At 42.3% G+C, this 24,191-nt stretch overlaps 2 protein-coding genes across 3 annotated transcripts in view; both read left to right on the top strand.

Moving 5' to 3' along the window:
* The first annotated feature begins 968 nt into the window (after positions 1–968).
* LOC117248796 (uncharacterized) lies at positions 969–11,492 on the top strand. Of its 2 annotated transcripts, none has more exons than XM_033614060.2 (16): positions 969–1,157; positions 3,553–3,632; positions 3,724–3,804; positions 3,927–3,983; positions 4,072–4,278; positions 4,454–4,567; positions 5,880–5,925; positions 6,131–6,221; positions 6,312–6,453; positions 6,835–6,939; positions 7,144–7,237; positions 7,340–7,373; positions 7,522–7,596; positions 7,807–7,909; positions 8,008–8,129; positions 8,251–11,492. In XM_033614060.2, the coding sequence occupies exons 1-16, from the start codon at positions 1,100–1,102 to the stop codon at positions 8,384–8,386; spliced, it is 1,545 nt and encodes a 514-aa protein (XP_033469951.2). In that variant the 5' UTR covers positions 969–1,099; the 3' UTR covers positions 8,387–11,492. The 2 variants fall into 2 exon arrangements, with proteins under 2 accessions (XP_033469951.2, XP_033469950.2); XM_033614059.2 differs by having other exon boundaries at positions 7,519–7,596.
* Positions 11,493–15,237: 3,745 nt separating this feature from the next.
* loxl4 (lysyl oxidase-like 4) overlaps positions 15,238–24,191 on the top strand; it is a 30,417-nt gene continuing 21,463 nt past the window's right edge. The window contains exons 1-4 of the mRNA XM_033612576.2: positions 15,238–15,304; positions 16,412–16,755; positions 19,003–19,295; positions 19,379–19,593. Of these exons, the coding sequence (XP_033468467.1) occupies positions 16,443–16,755; positions 19,003–19,295; positions 19,379–19,593 (821 nt within the window). The 5' untranslated portion in view covers positions 15,238–15,304; positions 16,412–16,442. The remainder of the gene's footprint in view (positions 15,305–16,411; positions 16,756–19,002; positions 19,296–19,378; positions 19,594–24,191) is intronic.

Raw genomic sequence — 24,191 nt, 5'->3', positions numbered from 1 at the left:
AATAGCCTAGAGTAACCAGCTACATGTAATTAAATTATAAATTAAATGTAATTATAATCTGTTACAACTGCTGAGATAATCTATGTAATTAAATTACAGTAGAATATAACATTCCTTCTGTTGCTTGCATCTTGTTGCCATGCAGGAATGTGTTCTTTTGGCATAACCTATTTCTGGACATTTTTCAGCTTTATTGCCCAATTTAAAATATTTGTTGGAAAAGTTATCAAAAAGAAATAGAATGTAATACATTACATTACTTTGATAAAGTCAGTAAAATAGTTACATTACTTAGGATTAGATGGAGGAAGATTGTCCCCTTAAGAAAAAAGTCAATTGCTATAAAATTTAAAAAATATTTGGATATGATTTTAGCACGTGCAGGATGATGACACATGAACCAACAAACCAACAAAGGAGCAGTGACTGCTGGAGTGTGATAGCAAAGTTTCTATGTACACCTTACATAAATACATAATCACTATTTTCCAGTGACAAAAAAATAGATGAATTTACCCTAAAATGGTATTAGTGGAAAAAAAAACTAGAGCATAGCCATTCAATGCATGTGCTGAGAGTAAACTTAGTGTCATACAGGCCCACTTACCACTGGGCCATTACCTCATCTTACCAAATTATATTTTCAAAAGGGTAACTAGTAATCTGTACAATATTTCATTTCATAAGTAATCTTGCCAACACTACTTATATCATTGCATGACAACAAACTGTGCATCAAATGAATTGTAAAGTTATTTTTATTCATATTATTTTAAATCTTAATGAACGATAGGAAGCATATATTTAAGTGTCATTTTTTGTTAGTAGCCCATTCACTCATTCATTCACTCATTCATTCATTCACTCACTCACTGTGATAGGATCTGATCTGTTCAATAATCAATAATGGTGTCCTGTCCCTTTAAGACGCCGCTCAGGGTGGACCCAACGTCGGCGTTTGACGCTCAGGAAGTGGACTCAACCACCAAAGATTCCCGCAGATTCGATATCGATTGTCCCAATGTTTCAAACGTGTTCACCCTGAGCCTAAACATGTGTTAAAATACTTTTTATGGGATATCCGAGACGATAATGCTGGATGGTCGCACTCATGAAATTCACCAGGGACATATGCAGGCTGTTGGGACTCGGCAGCGGTAAGAAAACGTCCCACTTTTTCAAAACTTTCTAAAACTCAACCACAAGTTAAATTGATCCCGTAGGCGATAAGGAAACGCGTGTGACACTGAAACCGTGGACACTGTCCAACACGAGGTGTGTTAAAGCGTGTATATGTGGCAGTATTTCGCCATTGTCTCCACCGTGAAGTTCAAACTGGGTTCTTGGTCAAACAATGAAGGTTCCCCTCTTGCCAGTGTTACACCCTTTGCTTGCACCACTTCCAAGTTTGCGCAGGCGGTGCCACAAAGTTGTTGTGATAAAACGCACTTCCACAGACTTTTACATCCAGGACGCTAACAATAACACACTTACAATACTTTTAGTGCCCTATATAGCAGGGGAAGTGGGTAAGGAGCCCAAACTAGCACAGATTAGACACACATTACCCGGTACATGTTGGTATGATAACAATGCATCAGATAGGTGGTAGGAGCTGTGCAGCCCAGAGCTGGCGCAGCTGTACATTTAGATGAGCATCAAGTTAAGAGTCATTAAATATGTCATGTGCCAGCACCTTGTTCCTCTTCTTGCTTCTCCGTGTGTGTTTAGTTTCCTTGTAGCTGCAGAGCAGGTTAGTTTACTGACTTGACTGCATCAGAGGCTGCTCAGCAACAGTTGGTGTTGATGATGATCAACATGATTGCATAATGTGTGTCTACACTGTTCCTAAAGTCACATTCCCAGATTATATCCCACATAACTCACATCAGAGAGCAGACTGACTATTTTGGTTGTTCAGTGAGACTTCACTCCATCCATATGCACTCTGTTATAAAAGCTATAAAACTGTTGTGTAAATGTCTTCAGCCAGATTACAAAATCACTTAAACTGCTGACACTTGATTCAGTACTGATTATTTCGAATGATAAGGTCATGTTCTCCTTTTATTTCTCCCTTTCTCTGTGATGCCGTGCAAAGAAAGAAAAAGCTCAGCCTGTGAAACTGATTTCTAGGTTAAAAATCCCGTCCATGATGATACACTGTTATTTTACATTCCTGCGGAAAGAGCTCACCTTTCATCTCAACGCTAATTTAAGCAGTCTCCTTGACGGCGAGAGACAGAGACGCTTTTGTTGCTTTTGTCCACTGATCTTGGATCATTTATTTGTAAGGAGGACATTACTTTATACTTAAGATTTAACAAAAAGCCTGATTCAGGAGTTTTAGGAGTGGTTGTGTTTTTTGACATTTGAGTAGTGAGCCAGACATGGACAGCTGAAATTCCTTCCACTTTATAGGTACGTTTAGAGACACTAGCTCCTCATGATGGTGGGATGGTAGAGTCTTTACTGAAGGCAGTGAAACTTGTGCTGGAATGGTTTAGGCATCGACTAGCGCTGTCTAAAGTGGTGACCAGTGCCACAGCACCCTATAAAATACCCATGCAGAGACAGAATGAGGAAGTCTAGTAGCTGCTTGTCATCTTTTTCCCACAAGAAATGCAGCGTGTTTAAAGAGCGAAGCAGCACTGAGGAGCCGGAGAGCTGCAATCACTCTCATCAATGCCTCCCGAGTCACAACATGAGTCACAGACCAAGTATGAATTTGTCACTGCTCTGGAAATCTTTGCTGAACGAATGGAAATCCGACACCACGCACAATCCTGCGTGCTCCAGTGTTTTTGCTGTCTTTTGTCTTTTCATTTGTCTGCTTCCACTGGGCCTAAATCAGCTGCAGGTTTCTGGTTTGATCTGATCTGTGCCTCCCCAACACACACACACACACACACACACACACACACACACACACAGATCCCACCTTCAGGGCAGTGGTTGTTTTCAATGTAATTTCCAACCAAGCGTCTAAGAAAAGATACCGTGTTCTCAAACATCCATGCTGGAGGCAGCTGTGTGTTGCATGTTGGGCTTGTGGCAGTGGAAAACTCAGAGCAAACAGCCCTCTCATAAGACCGAGAAGAAACAACTTGGATCAACAACTGTGCATTTTTGTCTCCTGTTGAGCTTTTCTGGCTTTTTTTTTTTTTTTTTTTTTTAATAAGAAAGCATTACATCACCTTTCCTTACTCCACCCAGCGTCATTAAATGTTTTGCATTTTGTTATCAAAGGTCATTGTGGTTAGACTTGAATGGGAATGAGGAAGGAGGAACATATTTACTTGCCATCCAGACAAGTAGAGAGTATTTCTTTTGGTTTTCAGTTTAGGACGACTGAGCTGCTTGTAGACGTGCGTTATTATTCAGGCATGTGTAGCTGATGGCTACCTCGCTACACAGTACTATCTAACAGTACACGATGTCCATACTTGCTGTGCGGACTGCACGCTGTATCATTTTGAGAACCAGAGCCATTTTCTTGATTAGAGCTGTGCTGGTTCCCACAAAATGAAGACAGTGTGTGTTTCCCAACAGGCCCTCCTGTCCAGCAGCAGGAGGAGCAGATGGACTGTGGTGCTTCAACCCCTGATCCAAGTGATGCCACTTTGTCACAGGTAAACAAATGGTGTCACACTGACAGGGCACTGTAAGGCCTGCGAGGGTGATGGTGCAATGTGCAGCATTCAACTGTGTGTGTTTGTTTAGGATGCATTAAATGGAGAGGAGGATCTGAGTGAGGAGGAGAAGGTCAGGCGGAGGGCAGAGCGACGCAAAGCCAAGAGGAAGGTGAGCACAGATCACTCCTACACTCTTACACTCCTTAAAGATCCTCCTTGCAGTTATATACATGAAGTCTGTCATGCTATGAATGATGGGTAAAGTTGTGCATTTTGCTGCGTCTGTTTCAGCGCCGTCGAAAACGTAAGAAGCAGGAGCAGGTCAAGCAAAGCGAGAATGCTGAACGGGTAATTACCACATTATTCCTTCAAGGAATGCACTCTACATTTGCCTTTACTGCGACTAACAGGATGTTCATATGGTTGTTCACATTAGGATGATGAAGATGAGGACGGCGGTGCCGAGTCTGAACTGGATGAGAGTGAGTCAGAGGCAGAAGTTGGTGCTGAGGAGGAGAAACAAGGAGTGCAAAAGGAGGAGAAAAAAGAGGCAAAGTCAGCTGCCTCACAGGTCTCCACTCCAGTCATGACTTTTTCGGGAATCAAAGGACAACAGAAGAGCCACACCAGATCTGCTGAGGAGGTAGGGTCACTATACTGGAGGTGGATGCATGTATGAATCCTCTGTCTCAAGAGTTGCAGGTTTTAGTTTAACTTTTACATCTCTAGTCCAAGTCAATGAATCGTTTTGGGGTAGTATTTGTAGGCCTGGATGGCACATGACTGAACACCAATGTCTTACTTTCTGTGTTTCACAGGAGCCAGAGTGGGACGTGAGCAGTGCCTTCTTTGCTAATGCTGCTAGCCATATCAAACCCAAAGGATCGGGTCGCAAGTCCAAAGAAAACAAGGAGAACGAGGCCAGGAGAGAGGTGAATGAATGCTGATACATAATGTAAGATGAGGAGTTATAGCAAGAGTCCCTGTCATAACTCTGCACTATATTTCTTGTGGCAGCACTCGTGTGCAGCGGTAATAAAACGACTCGGTATGGATTTTTCAGGCCAAGGTTCTGTAGTGATCATTCTGGGGACCTTCCATCACAAGTCATTGGTCCTCACTATTTTTAAAGTACAGTACAAGGCCGAGAGAGAGGTGGATGAATGCTAACACATAATGTAAGATGAGGAGGTACAGTAAGAGCTAATGTCATAGCTGTACACCAGAGTCCTGCATCAGGTCGGGTGGTATTTGTCTTAATAATATTATTTCTACGTTTCTAGGTTCGATTTTGGGTGGAAAAAAAGAGAATGCGGGTCAGAATGCAGGTGTCAGGAGATAGATATATTAAAATAAATATAATTAAATTTAACATTTTCCTTCTCTGACTGCTGACTTTGTGTGTCGGCTCTGTCTATCAGGTGCATTACTAACAGGGACGTTAACTATGGCGATGTGCTGCTCAATATTTTAAGGACAAGCAAAAAAATATTCACTTAATTTGCATTTCCTGAATTAGCTTCATTTCAGAATATAAAATCTTTGTTTAAGGTGTATAAAATGTCCCCACATGATCACTTTAAACACGCTGCCGAACTGAAACATTTGAACAGCACATGGTTATTAAAGGATTTGCAGTTTTGAGTTGGAAGTACGTCATGTGTTGGTGGTTCGGGTAGGGTAACTAATGTGTGGGTTGGGGTATTGCATGTCGCAGGTCTTGAAAGTCAGACTCATGCAGGACTCTGCTGTGCACTATTTTTCTTGTGGCAGCAGTGTGTTCCTCTGGCAGTTCCAAAGTCTGATATGTGTGAAAAGTGGACTCTGGACCATGCAAGTCTTTACAACAGTTGTTATTATGTGTACATGTTGACCTGCTGTAAATCAGCTGTAGGATGAAGCTTAGACATTGGTCATTTATGTCTTGAATTAGGCTAACGAATTGCTTTAGCTCTTACAGCAGCCTATATCGGCATCCGTTAATGACAAAAAAAAGTAGATGCATGAAACAAAAACACTAAACTAGCTGTGAGAAAATCCTAAAAGCTGTTTTATTGTTTCTTATATATATATATATATATGCACATGTTCATTCTAGATAAGTAAATGTATGTAAGCCTGTCTTATGCATCTGATTTGAAAATGCAAGTCAAATCAGAGCCATTCCTGTTGAGAACATTCAGAACTTATTAGGTAAATTTCCACAACTGTGAACATGAACATATTAAAATATTTTTCTTACAGACAAATGGAACTGACACCATGACCAAGAAAAGTGCGTCACTGACAGGTAAGGCATTGTTTCTGCATAGCAGGGTACATAACCAACCTTTTAACAGGATATTCATTGGAAAAGATACAAAACCGTCAAGGAAATTATTGATTACACATTCCTTTGTGCAAGTATGTCAGCATGCAGCACTGCGGTCAGTCGAGGCCTCGGGCTGCTGACTCACCAGAGAATAATTTACAAGCATTTTTTCCTTTTCTTGCAGAAAAAGGCATAAAGCTGGTGCAAGAGGGGCAGTACGCACAAGCTGTCAGCATGTTTACAGAAGCCATCAGATGTGATCCAAAGGATTATAGGTATACCCTTTGTGTTCATGGCTAGTTTGTTACAAAGGGAGTATGTACATTTTAGATAGTGTTCCTTTAACATTAAATCACGTCCCGCAGGTTCTTTGGGAATCGTTCGTATTGCTATTACTGTTTGGAGCAGTACCCTCAGGCCCTGGCCGATGCTGAACGCTCCATTCAGATAGCCCCAGACTGGCCCAAAGGACACTTCCGCAAGGGCAGTGCTCTCATGGGCATGAAGGTGGGTACATGGGCGTAGCATGTAAGCAAAGAAGCATGTGCTGCACATACTCTGATCTAATGCACGTGTATGAGTGTGTCAGCACGTGCTGGCATAGTTTATGTATTACTTCATTTGTGTGGATGTGTAGGGGTGTGTTAATGTATCGTAGATGTGTATATGTTATGGTATTTATATGGGGGAATAACATAGTGAGTCTAGTTTGGTGGCCAGAGGGAGGTTTAGACATGGTTATGTGACCCCCAGATATGTATGTGTGCATCATGTTGAATGTTATACTTTATTTATCTCAATGAAGAAAAAATGTGCCATAGCGTGATAAGATTACCAGCTTACTAAGATTACTGTCTTTACTAATTTTCTGTTGGTCTTTGTGTTCAGCGGTACAGTGAGGCGGAGAAGGCCATGGAGCAGGTGCTGAAACTCGACAAAGACTGTGAGGAGGCCGTCAATGACCTTTTTAATTGCAAAGTGCTGCAGTTAATGGTAAATGCACCTGCAAACACGTCAGTAAAAGTGTTTCCTGTAAGCTTGGTAGCTATGAGTGAAAATAACTAGAGCTTCCTCTGAGATTTCCTCTTTAGAAGCAACATTTTCTTCTTGATTGAAATAGTCACCTTCATTTAAAACTGAATTCCTTTCATTATATTTTCATGATTGGTTATTCACTTTGTTCTATCCTATCCTCAGGAGCTTGGTGTTGAAGAAGTGCAAAGTGTCCTACTGCTAGAGAAATTTACAACTGTACAGGCTGTTCTGGCATCTTGTTCTGATGCTGCCAGGGGTAAGACCACATGCACCTGTTTTATAGAAAGGGGCTGCATTTTCTACATGTTAAAACCCTGCAGGCATTTCTTCTATTGATGAAGCTCTTTTTGTTTTGCAGCTGGCAGCCAAGACTCATCCGTTGTGCAGCCAGGGTAGGTGACAGTTTTTGTCTAATCAAAGCTAGGGGTCAATTTTTCCTTTTAGAGGTTGTAACACCTTCAAGTTTCAACAAATCATGTATCTGACCTGTGGTTTTATTAATGTCAGTAACATTCCTTCTCTTTGTCTTTCTTTCAGAAGCCCTTGCCCATCTCTGTGGGTGGGAAATGTGACCACTGAGCTAACTGAGAAACACCTATGGGACCTTTTTAAAATGTATGACCATAGTTCAGTACAGTATTTGATACTAACCTAATTCACGACTTGGAATCACTTTATATAAGTACAACATCTTATTCCTTATTTAATAATTTTAAAGACATTTGAGCAAACACTTGAGAGTGGACCTTTTTAAACAGAAACACATCCATTTAATATATAACCTAGGTGGCTATTGACTTGTCTGTTGTTTGCTTTGCATTGTAGGTATGGTGAGATCGAGAGTATCCGTGTTCTGCATGAGAGATTCTGTGCCTTTGTCAACTTCAAGAATGCAAACATGGCAGCCCGTGCCATGGAGAAACTAAATGTGAGCACCTATTTGGTTGCTCTCTTTCAATCTTGTTCTTTAAACCTGTCTTTAAAGGTAGTTATGGACTAAAAGTTGCTATGTGCTTCTTCTCACAGGGTTATTGTATTGAGAACACACGTTTAGTGGTGCGCTATCCTGACCGTCGCACTCAGAGGGTCCTTCCCATTCCACTTAAGACCTGTCTCCCTGTCACACAGCAGGCAGGCGCAGCTGCTGGGTAAGACGTCAACTTTCTCAGTAACTGAAATCACACAATAAGACTACAGTTTGAACCGCTTTTATAATTAAAGTTCTTTGTTTGTGTCTTTTGTCTCTATGTCATTTTCCTCTCTGCCCAGACCTCGACGACGTGGCCCAGTGAACGGAGACGAGTGTTACTTCTGGAGAACCACCGGCTGCCATTTTGGGGACAAATGTCGCTACAAACACATTCCTGATCAGAAAGGCAAGGACAGGAAGCCCTGGCAGCCTTGAACTCAGTTTACTCTCTGCCTCAGTAGTGTGCGGGAAACCGTGATGCACAGACTGAGCCACAGGAGCTGGTACTTACTGGACCAGGTTCTCTGGGCTTAAAATATTTACTGTAGCAGAATGGACCAGTATAGTCAAAGGATCAGAGCCAGCACTCAAAGGCTCGAAGGCAGGGATGGTCACACATGTGTCACAAAGGACTGGGAGTGTGACGGTTGTTATTTCAACTAAAGACTGTACTCAATGATATTGCTCGATGGTACAATGTTAACCAGACAGGAGCAACAGAATGACCTGGTGTAGCCTTTGTTTCTAATGAAAACCTTCACATTCGCAGCCCGTCGTGGCACATGGTGACCTATTCCAGCTTTAAGGGATACAGTACAACCTAACCTCACAGGCATACAACATAAGGAGGAAGTGAAACTGCTTTGGTCCACAATGGAAAAAAGTAATGGCTCTGTCATGCCCAGCAGTAATGAAAGGACTCTGGATTTTTCAGGCCAAGGTTCTTCGGTGATGAACCTGGGGACCTTCCTTCTTTAGAAACATCACAAATCAAATGTTCCTCCCTATTTTTAAAGTACAAGTACTCAGCCAACACTTTAAAGAAATGCTTCACTCCCAAAATGACTGTTGGTGTATCAGCTGCTCATGGCATGTTACCTTGAACTCGAGAAGAAGACTTTGCTTTACTCGCATGCATCCACAGTATTTGAAGAGCACATGGGGACCACGTCTAACGAAACACAACACATCTGTTCTGTCATCTCTGTATCAAAACATCTGTTTATGAACTCTTACATAACTAGTGCAGCATAATCCAATTCTCATTTATCCAGTTGTCTGCTCAGTACTTACCAAACAGAGGGCACTTTCCGATGGGGAACTGAGCTCAAAGTGAAACTCTATCTATGCTCTCATCAAAGCCAGACTCCACTGACAAAAACAGTGATTTTGAGCATACACACAAATGAGCATACGATTGGATAAATGAGACTTGGATTATACTGCACAAGTCTTGTGACAGTATGTGAACTGATGTTTTGATACAGTTTGCTGTTGTTAAACGTGGTCCCCGATGATTCTCCGTTCATTGTGGAAGGATGGGGGAAAAGTTATCTTAATATTCAAGGTAACACACAGTGAGTAATCACTATACAAATGGTCATTTTGCGGGTGAAGTATTCTCTTAACTTGCAGTTTGTGAACCTGATTTTTTTAATCCATAGCCCACAGCTGTTGAGATCAGTCTGCGGTTTAGTCTGGGGCTCCGTTTCCCTCTCTTTGTTCCTTTTCCAGTATCAGCGCATTGTCCACGAGACCAAAGACTTGCCAACAGATACACTTGACATTTCAGTACCTCCCCTATGCAGAAGAGGTTTCTTTTAGCCAATAAGCTACAGAGACCCATAGAGGTGCCTTTATACTGTGCTATGTAGCCTTAGTTACGATCATCGTAAATGGGTAAATACAAATAAGGACCCCCAAATTTGGCTCGAGGGATTTCAGATTGTATCTGTTAATGCCTGGATTAGGTGTATTTCACGCTATCTGTTGGCTGCCCTGTTGTTGAAAGAGTAAATACACACATTGCATTCAGTTGTCGTGACAAGTTATGGTAGGGCGTGGAAGAATTAATAGAAACACCTGACAGTTTTATGCAATCCAGAAGAATAAATACCTTTATGAAGGCTGTAGTGTTCATTTTTTAGTGATACTGTATCAGAGAGGTATTATTTCAACTCAACTGTAGGCCATAGTTTTTGGTTTTGTTTAATTGGATTGCATGAAATGTCAGGTGTGAAGTGTTTCATTCTCCAGACTTCCTTTTTTGGGGACTACAGGAGAGCTAGTTGAGCCTCTGGTCTGTGCCCAGTGCAAATGAATAACCCTTATATGTTTTTATCTCAGCATTAGAATACACATTTGCATAGTACACATCACAGTGCTTTATGTCTATGCAAAAGAAAAGTGCCGACTTGATTGTTAGCTCTGTGTCCAACACACACACACACACACACACACACACACGCAGCACTTCTGGCAGAAGTAGCATAGGTCGTTAATGTGTGTGCCATGGTGATGTCATTGATAAACACTTAGATTGTACAGGACAGTGCCTTACAAAACATCATGTTCAGTCATGTGAACACATTCCTGGCCACATGTGAAACATAATCCACTCACAGAGATTTTAAATCTTTAAAAGCAGTGTTTTTGACTTTAGGGCGTCCATTTCAGTATTTTAGCGAACCAAAGACTGCTTCATCTGACGGCTCTGCACTGAACACAGTCTTGTTCTTTCATGACTTTCAACACTAGACAGCATTTAAAACCCATTAGCATGTTTCTGTATTATCCACTAGATAACAATTACAGCTACCACACCTGGTTTAAGTCCACACTACATTCACTAGTAAACTACGCACAGCATCGTGAGAGTATTTATTTTCCTATTTATACTGATTTTTTTCTATTTCTCCTTTTTTACAACAGAACTTGAGAGCTGATTACAGCTTCCCATTTACTGGTCTTGTAGTATTTCTCTAAGTTCCCTCTTCTGTTTTTTTTCTGGCTTTAAGAGGCAAGCATTATAAAGAACCTTTGGGTGCAAACACGGTCACATGCTGCACTTCTGCTTTTCTCGTATTTACTTTCTGTCTTGTGGCTAAAACTTGTGAAAAAGGAATTGGACACCAAACCGTAAGATGACTGCACTTGTTGATTAAACAAACTTGGTCGTTTCTTCTGTGACTGGTGCTGTTAATTATGGTTGCACAGTGCATTTAGTTTTGCAGACTAATAAAATGCTTTGGATGATACCATGGCATACTTTGATGTCATCTTGTGGATATTTCAAACTTGGACAAAAGATTTCCCTGGTTTTAATTTTTGCTATTTGGTATGTTTTTAGTATTTTTTTTTTTTTTTTTTTTTTTTTTTAACCTTGTTTCAAACTATTTCAGGAAAATGCATTTTTAATTATGATGTACACTTTGATAACCAGAGCACTGCAATCCTGTTAATCTTCCAAATATTTTGTATTATCGTTACTGCACTGCAAAAAAGAGTCTTTTATATTTAATAAATGTATTTGAACCACCTATTTCTGAGTCTCTGCATGGGTAATTACACAAACTGGGGAAGAAATTTCAGATGAATGCAGTTATTCTGCTAATAATTTTCTGGCAGTGTGTGTTGTTCCTGCCTTCCACAAGGCGGCAATGTTGCACATAAAAGGTTTGCACTGAACTATGTCACCAACTTAACCAGCCTATGCAATGCATAGACATTCATCTTTTTTTGATCTCCAGGAACCGCGACGTTTCTCTAAGTCATTCCTGATGCTCACAACCCCAAAGAAGTAAATCAAAGCAGGTCTGGGTAGTGTGGGGGGAATATGGTAACCCTGTCATCACTAGTAAAGACACTTGAGTGGCCAGCATGAAAGATGCATTAGGGAATCTGTAACCACCCAGACCAGTGGGAGATGGAGACATGACTAACACTGCTGAGAACTTGTGGGAAAAGCGACCATTATCCCACAAGTGACATCTTGAATAGAGAGTCACTGAAGCCTGCTGCCACCTGTGAATGCATGTGAAGTCCATGTGAGTGTAAGAGTGCACGATGCTGCAAAATTAAAGGGGCACTCCACAGATTTTCACATGACAGTTATTCAAAGAAAGCCTGTGTTACAGACGAGAGGTGTGGGGTTTGAAAGAAGTGTGCCTCTACATAGGAGGCAGGGGCGGTGTTAGGGATGTCAGTTTTGGTTAATTGTGCTTACAATAGCCCAGCACCTACAAACCGGTAACTTATTGGTTAATGTTTAAGACAAACATGCAAAATGACAGGAAATACAAGAGGCCTTTCTTTTCAGTTCAGTGCTCCATTAACTCAGTGAACTTTAGCTTCATATTTTAAAGTGTTTAGCCTACTGTTTTCCATTTAGAGGTGGTGCTTTAATAGTTTGTATTGTAAATGTCTTGCCTTATGTTTTATTTTAAGTTTGCTTTGCTTATAGACAGCCACGAAGCTGTGTTGACATGTGGAAGTGCTCACTGCCCACCCTCCGGCCTCCACTGGTTAGCTAGCCTCGACCACTCTGTACTGCACTGTGCCCAACCCGAATTGGGTGGGAGCTCATGAGCAGTGCCACTTATTCGCAATTATTGCTGGTAATGGTGACGTTGGTGCTGTGGAAACATGGTGGCCACTCCCCAGTCTCTTCCTGAATAAGCGGCTTCATTTTGAGCTGCAAAACTAATTTAATATTGCTACATATGTTAGCATCACTAGTCCTGCTAAGAGAGCGAATGGTGCTAACAGAGCCAACAGTGATGACATAGAAAGGGGGTTAAGGACTCAAAATTGAGCTCAGGGAGACCGGAGGGTGGCCGCCATGTTTCCACGGCACATTGTTGGGTTGGGACAGTGTTACTGGCAGCTATTGCCAAATGAGCACTGCTGCTTGCTACCTCCCACCAGAGCCGGGTGATGCACAGTGTAGTAAACTCAGTAGTAAAATTATCTATTGACCAACATGCGTAACAGGTCAAAAATAATCTTGGCAGTTAACTGATTAATGGTTAACCATAGAGATCCGTAGGTGGTGTAATGAAATGTTGCATTATAACGTGTTTCTGGAGCTTGATTCATACGAGGGGCTAAAATCAGGATATGGAGGCCTCTGGTGCTTTGATTTTATTTATTTTTTTTATTTTGAATTAAATTCCCTTGACTCTGTAAAAGTGCAGTCCTTTAAAATTGCATATATGCGCTTTAAAAAGGGAAAACTATATCTGCTAAGGATTTTTTAGCCCTTATCAGATTTAAATGGGGGCTAGCATGCAAACACTAAATTTAAGTCCAATTTTCTAAAAAATTTTACCTCATAGACAAATTTTTGCACACCTTGGGATTATGGCAAATATGGCCTTTGACACAAGATCTAATGAAATCTATGTACAGCTCTCTGCACTATAACCTGCACAGCATATCCTCCATCCAGTATGTGCCTACATGCTCGCAGTAAAAGCATTATGAAAGCCTAGAGAGACGGCAGTGGGGGTGAGCATGAGGAGGTGCTGTCGTTTGAAAAGGCACTTGTTTATTGTTGGAGAGCATGTATTTATTTCATGCCTCCACAGATTGTGGGTAAGGGCAGAGCCGGCTCGGTCGGCGTAATTAGAGAGGTGGAGGGAGAGAGAGAGAGAGCGTTCTGCCACAGAGAGCTGCTTCGCTCAGATACTCTTACCCTGTGAGCCCTCCGAGAGCCCTGTAATGCACTCTCACTGGCACATACACACACCCACTGAGCTGTTAAGTATTGGCACACAGGCAGGGACACCTGTCTGGTCTAGTTTAATTAGTCTGATATGCAACAGTGCCGCACAAGTTATAATAGAAGAATGTTAAACACAGCAATACTTATATTTTTAACCTGAACACCCTCCTTTTCCTTTCTGTTTTTTTTTTCTTTTACATCTCTCTTTCCTCTCCCTGTCGGCCTTGGCGATCCCTCTGATTTGGCCCCGCTAATAGGGGGTCTGCTCTTCCTGTTCTAGGTTTACCAGCCAGGGAGGGACCACCATCCTGCCACCCAGTCACACCATCACTTGCACACACAAACATCTCAATTACAGCTTCAAAGTTTACACATGCACACACAAATACACACATAATGTAACGTATGATTTTTTTTCACCCTGTTGATGCTCTGCATACGAGGAAGTGTTTTTTACGGTCTTGGTTGATGTTTCAGTTCCTACCTCCCCTGTCATGATTGTAATTCTTCATGTCTATGAATAAACTTTGGTTCCTGAAAAAGGTGCCCGCTGAGGTTTACTTAAAACCTGGAATACAGTTTATCAACACAACAGCCCAAGGCCCAAAATTTCCATGTGTCTAAATTCATCCCAAATCCTCCCGAAATGACTCAAAAAATAAATAAACAAGTGTCAAACATGCAGAAAGGCCTTCGTCTGGATATGGAGGGAGCCTGAATTGGACCCGAGCACTGAAGTGACCCTGGCAGGACTTTTCCCTTCAGTTTTATGATCTGGATCTACACTCATGACTCAAATCCTTATGCTCTCTCTGCCATGATGATAGGTTAGACTATAGTAACACACTCCTGGGCAGGGGTGGTATGGCATATTCTCATCAGTCACGTGCACCACGGCTACGGTGAGGCTAGGCCTATTTTAGAGCCGGTGGTTTGCGGCCATCTCAACAAGGAAATATCTACCCTGTGGTATAGGGAGCTTCTTTGAGACACTTGGGGCTTGATGTTTGAAACTATTCCGGAACCAGAGTCCTTCCTGTTGGTTACATTCACACACACGTACACCCAAAGGTTTTGTAACGCTCTGCTCGTGCAATTGTGTAAAGCTTCCTCAGCCTATCAGGGAGGGTCAAAGTGAAGAGGCCCAATCAGAGAGAAACACTTGATTTGATTATGAAAATGAGTTTATGAAATAACCCATTGTGAAACAGGCGTTGCTGCTTGAGATACATTTCTGAAATATTCACCATCAGATTTTTTATCTGTCTGGAACGTCTTTGATCTCAAGCATTCACCCACACTCACATAAATGTCAGCAAAGACAGAATAAGTTAAAATGACAAATCCTCATCATCACTACTTTGATGTTTTTAGATTTCATATGCAGACAATTCGGTTACAATCCAATAAACCAGCTTTGCGTTTGAGCATCTGACTGACTTCTATATGGGAGAAAGATACCAAGAGGGAAAGAGAGAGCAGGAGGAGGGAGGGAGGGAGGGATATAGGGAGAAGGAGGGCAGAAGGGAGGATTGACTGAGGAGAGCATTTAGTAGGCACACTCCTTCACTCAGTCACTCTCCCCTAGCCTGTGACGTCCACCACTGCAAACATTTGCTGCCTGCCAGGTGAGTGAACTTTCACCTTACCTTCTCCTTTTACATTTTTTCTTAGTAAAGAATATTGATTTATTTCCACTTGATTTGTAAGTTATATTTATTTACTGTTTTATTTTAGTACATTAGCATCTGAGTGCAAGTGTAACAGGTGTTTTAAGGGATGAGATGCTTCTCTCATCTCTTGATTCTTTACTTTAACTAGATAACTAGATACATTTTAAAATTCGGCATGGTTGTTATACTGTCAAAGTTACAACATTTAAAGGAAATATTTGTTTTTAATTTTGCTCCTACTCTGAATAATTAATCAGTAAAAAGAGATATAGATGATTTACACAGTAAAAGATGTGTTTTTCCACTATGATTTATGAGTCCAGTCTGAAAAGTCTGTTTGTTTGTTTGTCCCTTTGTAATTTTACCGTCACAGTCAGAAAAACAGATTTTGTGTATTTTGTGCTCAGTGTTGTTCTGTGGCGTGCAGTGATTTAATGCTTTTCAGTGTCTGTCTCCACCACTGCGTTCTTGTTTGGCTGTGACACTTGTTAACCTCCAGTTAAAACCTGCCCCATGTTTTTTTGTCTGGTTAGTTAGCCCTGGGGGATGTTTATTCACGTGAGTTGCAATACAAAAGTGAGGCTGGTGTATCTCTAATTATATGCCTATGTTTGACATGAGTGAAAAGTATTCATTTTATGCGTTTTGGCTTGGATTGCGTCACTGCGAAAATTGATGCTGCACCAGTGAGTTAAATCAAATGTTGGACTACAAAGCAAGTTTTATTTCTGTGACTGTGAGCAGCATCATTCATTTCATGGCTGTATTCTGCCATTGAGGAGACTACCTGAACTATTTTGTCCAGAGGATGTCACCGTTGGTCCGTTTAATAACCAGACTGGCTGCTTGTGTTAAAGGGAATTACTCTTTACGCACAGTTGTAGAAGTTTAAGGGTGTATCTTAAAGAGATGATGGATGTTTCTCATTACAGTGAAATTAGCCTGTAGCTTTAAACTGGCTGCTTCATTGACAACACAGTTAAATGACTCCACTGCTCAGTTTAATAAATGAATAAAATAAGTTGTAGAATAAAGTAAATAATATCGTGTTTCAACCTTCAGCCTACCTGCAGACCCCCTCCTCTCAGTCACGATGACCCGCACCCTCTGCTTGAGCTCCCTCCTCCTCCTCCTGCTGTCCCTCTCCTGCCCCGCACGCGCTGAACCCCGCCGGACCACGTCCTCTCAGCGCAGGGCGCCGCGCGCACCAGCCGCCAAGGTGCGTTTGGCGGGCAACTATGCGCGAGAGCCGCACGAAGGGCGCGTGGAGGTGCTGCACAACAACACGTGGGGGACCGTCTGCGACGATGAAGTGGACATCAAGCTGGCCAACGTGGTGTGCCGAGAGCTGGGCTTCCAGAGCGGTGTGACGTGGGCACACAGCGCCAAGTATGGAGAAGGAGTGGGTGAGAGCACTTCCTGTGACAAATTACAATTAAGCCACATGATAATTTTACTGAGGAATGGTCAAATGCCTCCATTTTGTAATAGGCCAGAGCCATGGGTGGATTATGAGACAGTAGGCCCCTGGGCACAGATAAGCAAAGGGCCCCACCACCTCTCCTACAGAGGAGCAAGACACAGACTTTGTGGTGGTTTTGTGTCTCTTTGTAGTTGTTAAACATCTTCTTGTGGTCATTTTGTGTCTCTCTGATGTAATTTTGTGCCTTTTTTGCAGTTTTGTGTCTCTGTAGTCATTTTGAGTCTCTTCCTGATCGGTAGTGTTAATATACATTTGACATTTTGCAAGTTAAGGCTAGGGGGCCCCCTGACACTATGGGTCCCAGGGCCTGTGCCTGGAAAGCCAATATAAGTCCCATTTCCACCAAACACTTTTGGTATAGCACCTTTTAAACCAAAAGTAACTCCTCAGACATTGTACGTAGACTCTAGGTCCGTGTAGCATTTCCACCACAAACAGTACCCTTAAATGTGGGTGGCTCGGGGATTTAGTGTTGCTGGAGCCCACAGGAGTGATGCTCCATGACGCTTTTTTTCTCCGAGTGAGGATTGGGATATACGCTGTCCCGGTAGAAATTAATATATACATACAGTATATATATAAATGCTTGAAGATCCACTCACTACTAAAAATGTATATCATATAAAACTAATGTAATGATCAAAGTTGTCACGGTGAAATTTAAGGTGTGTTGATGGATTTACGTCGTCAGCTCACGCATTGAGTAACATTACAAGTTAACGTTCCACCTTAAAAGTCACCAGCAGTCAGCCCAGTGAATTAAGTTATTTTTTTCTCAAACTCCAGCTGCTGCTAGAGGCAGCAAAACATCCTTTCATTTTACAGTTATAGTTTACTAATAAAACTCTCCACGATATGAACGGTGGTTACATGAGCTTTAAAACCAGCCATAACTCAGCCCTGAGCAGAGTGACCGTCCCCTCTTGACCAACCAACAGACTGCAGCGTTCACAGCTCCACTTTTTAGTACCAGATCTGTGTGCTAGGTACCCCAACAGAGGGGGGACCAAAAATGGGGATGGTACAGAACGGTTCCATTGGTACCATCCACAACTTTTCACAGTGGAAACGGGAAAAAAGCGTACCAAACTGAACTATACTGCACTGTACCGCTCGGTGGATACAGGGCTTTTGTGGTAATTTTGAGTCTCTTCCTGGTCAGTATGTGTTAATTTGACATTTTTTAAGTGAAGGCTAGGGGGGGCCCTGACACTTTTGGCCCCTGTGCTTGTGCCTGTTCAGCCCATTTATGAATCCATCCATGGCCAAAGCCGAAATGACTGGATGTGAGTGATAAAACAAGCTATGATAGGCTTTGACATTTTGACGTGTCATAGCAGGAAAACCACGGGTGTAATTAATGACAGGCTATTAATAAGGGCTACAGTCCATTTAGCTTTACTAGTTCAGAGCCCTGCTACTGTGCATGCTGGCTCACTGACAAGACTTACTGACCCTCTTAATTGGAACAGAGCCATCATTAATGGTATTAATTACACCTGTGCTTTTCCTGCCGTGACAAGTCTAAATGTCTGCTCCAAAAAGGGCCCATTACATTATCACCGTCAATTATTAGATTTAAGACGTCTTAGACTCAATGGCAGGCGGCCATATTGGACCATTTTATTGCAACCTGTCTCCTCCAAAATATCCATGCTACACCGTGCTTCCCCCACAACGCACTTAATGTATGGCTTCATGAAAAGACCACCAATTAAGAGATCCAAAATAACATCATAAAGTGACAAAGATAACTTGTTGTGGGATTGGAGTCTACATCTCGTTAAGGTCGCCTGGCAGGCTGGCAGAGCAGATATGTGGGCCAAAAAAGGGCATTTGTTTGAGAATAATGACAGCATTCGCTTGCCAGAGTTGCGCAACGCTGTGGTTTATGGACATTCTTTACTGCCGCTTTTAAATCCAAATTAAAGAGAAGGTTGAGTGGATTCAAGGAGCAGGATCTACAGCACCCTGCCTTGTAAAATACTGTGTATCTACCGCTAAACACGCCGCTAAGGTGCAACCCTAAATCAGCGTGCCAGTAAAAGTCAAGTGTTAGGTGTTTAGGAACGGATTCGGGCCCTTGTGTAGATGCAATGCTCAATCTGTCTATTGGACAATCAATGAAAGTCACAATGAATGAAGTCATGAATTGTTTATCCTTTCACAGGCCCGATATGGATGGATAACGTACGCTGTGACGGCACAGAGAAGTCCTTGAAGGACTGCAAACACAACGGTTGGGGCGTGAATGACTGTAAACACTCTGAAGATCTGGGGGTGGTGTGCACTGTTGAGCGCAGGCAGGATCTCACAGCCAGTCGAGGCCACACCACCGCCTTCAGGCCCAGTGGCAACACCGCACCTCAATGGCAGGGCCAAGTGGCGACCCGCAGGCACTCAGGATATGGCTATTATGGAAACGGACATCAAGACATCCCCAGGTTCCAAAGACACCGCCAGGTACAGCAGTTTACTTCTGATACATGTCTATGTTACTCTTAGAAACACACTTAACAGTAGATGTGATGTGTGTCCTCCCGAAGGGTCACAGTAAGGTGCAAATCGAGGAGGTCCGTCTTCGTCCCATCCTCATGGCCACCAAGAGGAAGAGCCTGATCACAGAAGGTGTGGTGGAAGTGAGGCATGCAGGGAGATGGCGGCAGGTTTGTGACCTGGGCTGGAGTCTCAACAGCAGCCGAGTTGTGTGCGGGATGCTTGGCTTTCCGGAGGCTACTCAGCACAATGTCAAAACATACAAGTGAGTATGAACCTTTCCTGCTAGCTGCACCGAGAGCAACACATTTCACCTTTATGAGCTCATGTTATTAGATTGAATTACACTGGGCTGTTGATTGTAGTTCAGCAGGGCAACATGCTACGCCATTCATTCCACTGTTAAGAGAATAAAAACTCATCCTGAAGAATAAAAACACAGCAGTGGCATCCCGTTTAGAGCCACTTTGAGTAAAGGCTTTTTGTTGGGCTTATCTTCCTCTCCCAGCCACTCCTGCCCTGTGTCCCCCTTTACTCCCCCCTTTCTTCCTGAGCCTCAGGATGATGATAAAGGAATCCCTGTCCCCTCTCCGCTGCCCTTTCTCTACACCTCTCTCTAGGCAAATCACCTCAGCACACCTCATTGCCTCTTTCTCACTCCCTCTCCCTGATGCTATCTGCAGCCTGCAGCTCTCAGACAAACAGCCCCACTTTAACTTTTAGATTCCCGTGCTGAGGTGTAATATCACTGCTGATTGTGCTTTAACCGTCCCATCGATACCATGTGTGGGACAGAGGCGGCTATTGGAGAGCGGGATGAGGGTCTTTGTGAGGCGACTTGTCTTATTGGCAGGGCAGCCTCTGCAGGCTTAAGTCTGCGATGCATCTTTTTTACTTTTACATACCACTTCAACAGCGTGTGTGACATGCTGCCATAGTGGTGTGTGTGTGTGTGTGTGTGTGTGTGTGTACTAGGGCTGGGTATCATTTGACATTTTCTAATACAGTTGCCAACACCATACTTTATTCTGGGCACCAATACAAAACAATACTTCTTTCAAAATGTTAGTTCAGGGAACATAGAGATATGTTCAGTGTGTATTTAAAAACAAAAGCTAAACTTCTTTATTTATCAGTGTTTAATTTTGTCTCTTAAGGTAAAGTAACCGAAAGAGAAGTTTCCTAACTTCCTAAAAATATGATTAATATCAGGAAGTAACTTATCAAATGATAATTAAACAACAATGACCAAGCCTTTAATCCTCATTTTTGGTATTTTTTGGCACATTTCAGTATTCATTGCTACAGACACATATCAGTTGCTGTTTAAAGGCATAGTGCTTCGTTTTGGAAAATAAGCTTATTTGCTTTCTTGCCATAAGTTAAATGAGAAAATGCCCCTTGGTAAATGTATAACTGAAGCTAGCAACTGTTAGCTTAGCTTAGCATAAAGACTGGAAAGAGGCGGAAACAGCAAGTCTGGCTCTGTCCCAATGTAATAAAATCTAGTAACCTGTTATATTGTGGTCGTTTAATGCATGACATTTGGTAAAAGGGGTTGGTAAAAGGATTTTTTAAAAACCTTTTGAGCTAGGCTAGCTGTTTCCTCCTGTTTCCAGTTTTTATGCTAAGCTAAGCTAACTTCCTGCTTGTTCCAGTTCCAGCTACATATTTAACTGACACATATGAGAGTGGTCTCAATCTTCTCATCTAACTCTCGACGAGAAAGTGAATTTCCCAAAATGTCAAACTATTCCTTTTTTTAAAGTGTTCGATACCCAGCCCCAGCATGTACCGTACATGTGCATACTCTCAGTACGATACATATGCTTGAATGCACTGGGCCTCACTCACCAATATCGCTCTATTTTTTTTCTTAAATATGTTCGTGAGAAAAGTCACATGAAAAGTCTACATCACATTCACAACATGTTGTTAAACCGCTGAATTGTTTGCACCTGTGTTCTTATTATGACACACCCTATTGTCCTCATTGACATCAGTCGACAGCAAACCCTGTTGATCATAATTAGCATAGGTAAACGCCCTGCAAATCCCCATAAAAGGGCATGTGCCTGCAGGGCCGCGTGCCCACAGGGAGACTGAAGAAGTCTGACCACAAACTGCAAATTTTATGCACTGCAGTAGCACAGCTGTCAGGAATATGGGCAGAGACGTGTGCCACTGTGCTCTCCAAGCTGTGTGTATGTGTGTTTAGAGAGACTTATAGAATTATTAGAAGGCACGGTCCCCATTAAATAACTTATGTCAATGAAGAATGTAGTATTTATTTTAAAAGGCCATGATACTTTTTGTTAAATGATCAAAAAATGGTTGGTGAATTAGGCCCATTGTGTTCAGGTGTCTCCTTCTGCCCCTTTGACACATTTCCTCTCCTGCTGAAAAGAAAGCATTGACAGCGGTTTTTGGGGAACGTTCTGCTCTTAAACCGCAGGAGGACCACACATCAGCTATTGCTATTATAAGAATGAATAGTGTCTGACCATTCGCAGTCCTCAGTAGAAGGGGGACCCAGTTGGAAATGGTTCCTGGAGAGCTGCCGGCTCTAGGTGATTCACAGTTTAGCTATTCCTTCCCTCTCTTGGCTGGGGTTATTCTGACTCAACTGGCGACAGACCACAACATCTGCTCTATGCTGCAGGTGCTAGATTCCTCTTTCTACTGAAAGGCTGTTGAGAGGGTAACTAATTTGTTTTATAGACTTTTTCCAACTTTTTATTGACTTTACAAACATTCCCTATTGGAGCACTCTTACTCACTGGAAGTATTTCTGCATTGCCCTTGAATTAAGCCATCTCTGCTGAACTCTGTTATTGGGAACACAGTGACGCTATAACTGGATTGTATTGTTGGGAGGAGGGCATCATCAGGCATCATATCTTCAGTAATAAAAGGTCCCCTGAATGAGCTGTCGTCAAACAGCCCGGCCTGACTCTGTACACGATCTGTACAGGATCATTTATTAGAGCACGGCTTCCCCGCATTGCAGGTGTGATGCTTTTCATGGCTCTCTTCGATTTTCTATCGCAGCACAGATTCGCCACTTAATGTAAAGAACGGGAGATGAGAAGTACAAGTTATAGTTGAGTGAGGAATTAGATGGGTAGATTTGTAAAGGCTGCAACATAAGAGACTTGGCTGCGCACCAAGAAGAGAGATATGACAGAGGAGGACAGGGCTGCTGTAGCTTGAAGGGCTTGGACTGAAGCCTGCAGGGAATCTGCTCGCTGGCTGTTTCAGGATGTTGTTTTTAAATCTCCCTCTGAGGTCAAGGAAGAGAAATTTAAACAACAGCACACTGTAGGCTCTTTTAGTCTTCGACCTAAGCCACCGCAAAGTGGATAATACTGCTTATCCAACATATCTGCTTCTAAATGTTCAGTGAAACGTTTGGGCAAGCGTATGCCATTATGTTGATTTTTTTTTTTATTGTGCGTGTAAATTAGAAGGCTCTGGCATGGAAGCGGTTGTGACTTGATACATCTTGGTGTGCCTGTCCTGGGTATGACCTGGTGTTTTGCTGCTATACTGGTCTGAACCACGATGATGTGTTTGTTTCCAAATCTGTACCTGTTTTCTATCTGCACAGATGCATATTTGTTCTCTCGCAGTACATGTTTTTGACTTCAAACTGGTTCAAGGTGTACAAACGCCTCAACATCTTAGCTGCCAGTGCTAAGTTATTCTAGTGATTGGGTTTCAGGATTAAACCTTGTCTTTCTTATTGTATTGGGATGTTTATACACAATCAAAAGCTGCAAACAGAAGAATACTTAAAATACAGGTAATGCTGTTTCAGCCTTTACTTATGTGTAATTGTAAGGATCGCACTCTGACTGAAATTGCCACCGTAATTATAATCACTGTGCAAAATGTGAGCAGAGTCACGCAGAAACAATAGAGTACAAAACAATATGATGTTAAGTTTTCATGTAACATGTTCCACTTTAACAGTTGCCAGAAAAGCCTCAGATTGCATCGCATGGTTCGACCAAATTTAGCCGGCAACACCCCCCCCGTTACTCCACCTCGCACAGTCCATTCTTAGAAATCCTGGACCATGCCATGTCTCTGGGCTCCCTGTGTCTCTTGGATGAGACTCTGAAGATGCTGTAATTACAGGTTGGTCAGGACCAAGGCTCTCCGGGGTTTCTGCTGAGAGTGAAAAAAAAACACCCCCCAATTATAGCTGTTAGTGTGAGAGAGAGTAAGACATAGAGGAGGAGGAAGAGAGTAACAAGAGAAAGAGGAGATGGAGAGAGAATACAGGAGCAGCCAGTCGGACGAGCCAGATTTTCGCTTGCTCGTGTGAAATATGTCCAATTACAGCTGCAGTTTGCAGCACGGCCCGCTGTGTCAGCAGCTGTCTGTCTTCTTCTGTCACCGTAGTGATTTGGGGACTTAGCCGGCATTTTATTTTTAATTATGTTTCAGCTGAAATTTCCTTTAGATGAGGGTATCATTTTCAGGCTCGTGTGTGACATTTTTGAGTGACCGAGTCTGGCTTTCCTGTCTGATGTCTGTGTGATCTCCCTCAATGACCTTCTCTTTAATTTATTTCACCCTCTTTTAATTTCTGTACGCATGCCGACAGCTATTTTTGTCAACAGACTGGAAGCCGGCTTTTAAGACTGAGTTGGAGCATAGTGATTTTTATAAGCTCACTCTGGTCTGCATGGAAATATTTGACATGCAAGTTCTTTTTCATGGATACTTAAATTAAATCTTCTATAGCAGTGGTTCCCAACTGGTTCAGCCACAGGGTGCAGATTTCTGTTCAGTCTTTTGTTCAAGGTCTACACAGTTTAATACATTCAGGGCATAGACTGTATATAGAGATGA

This window comes from Epinephelus lanceolatus, chromosome 17 (assembly GCF_041903045.1).
Source record: "Epinephelus lanceolatus isolate andai-2023 chromosome 17, ASM4190304v1, whole genome shotgun sequence".
Classification (NCBI taxonomy): domain Eukaryota; kingdom Metazoa; phylum Chordata; class Actinopteri; order Perciformes; family Serranidae; genus Epinephelus; species Epinephelus lanceolatus.
This window is presented reverse-complemented; position numbering and strand designations above follow the sequence as displayed.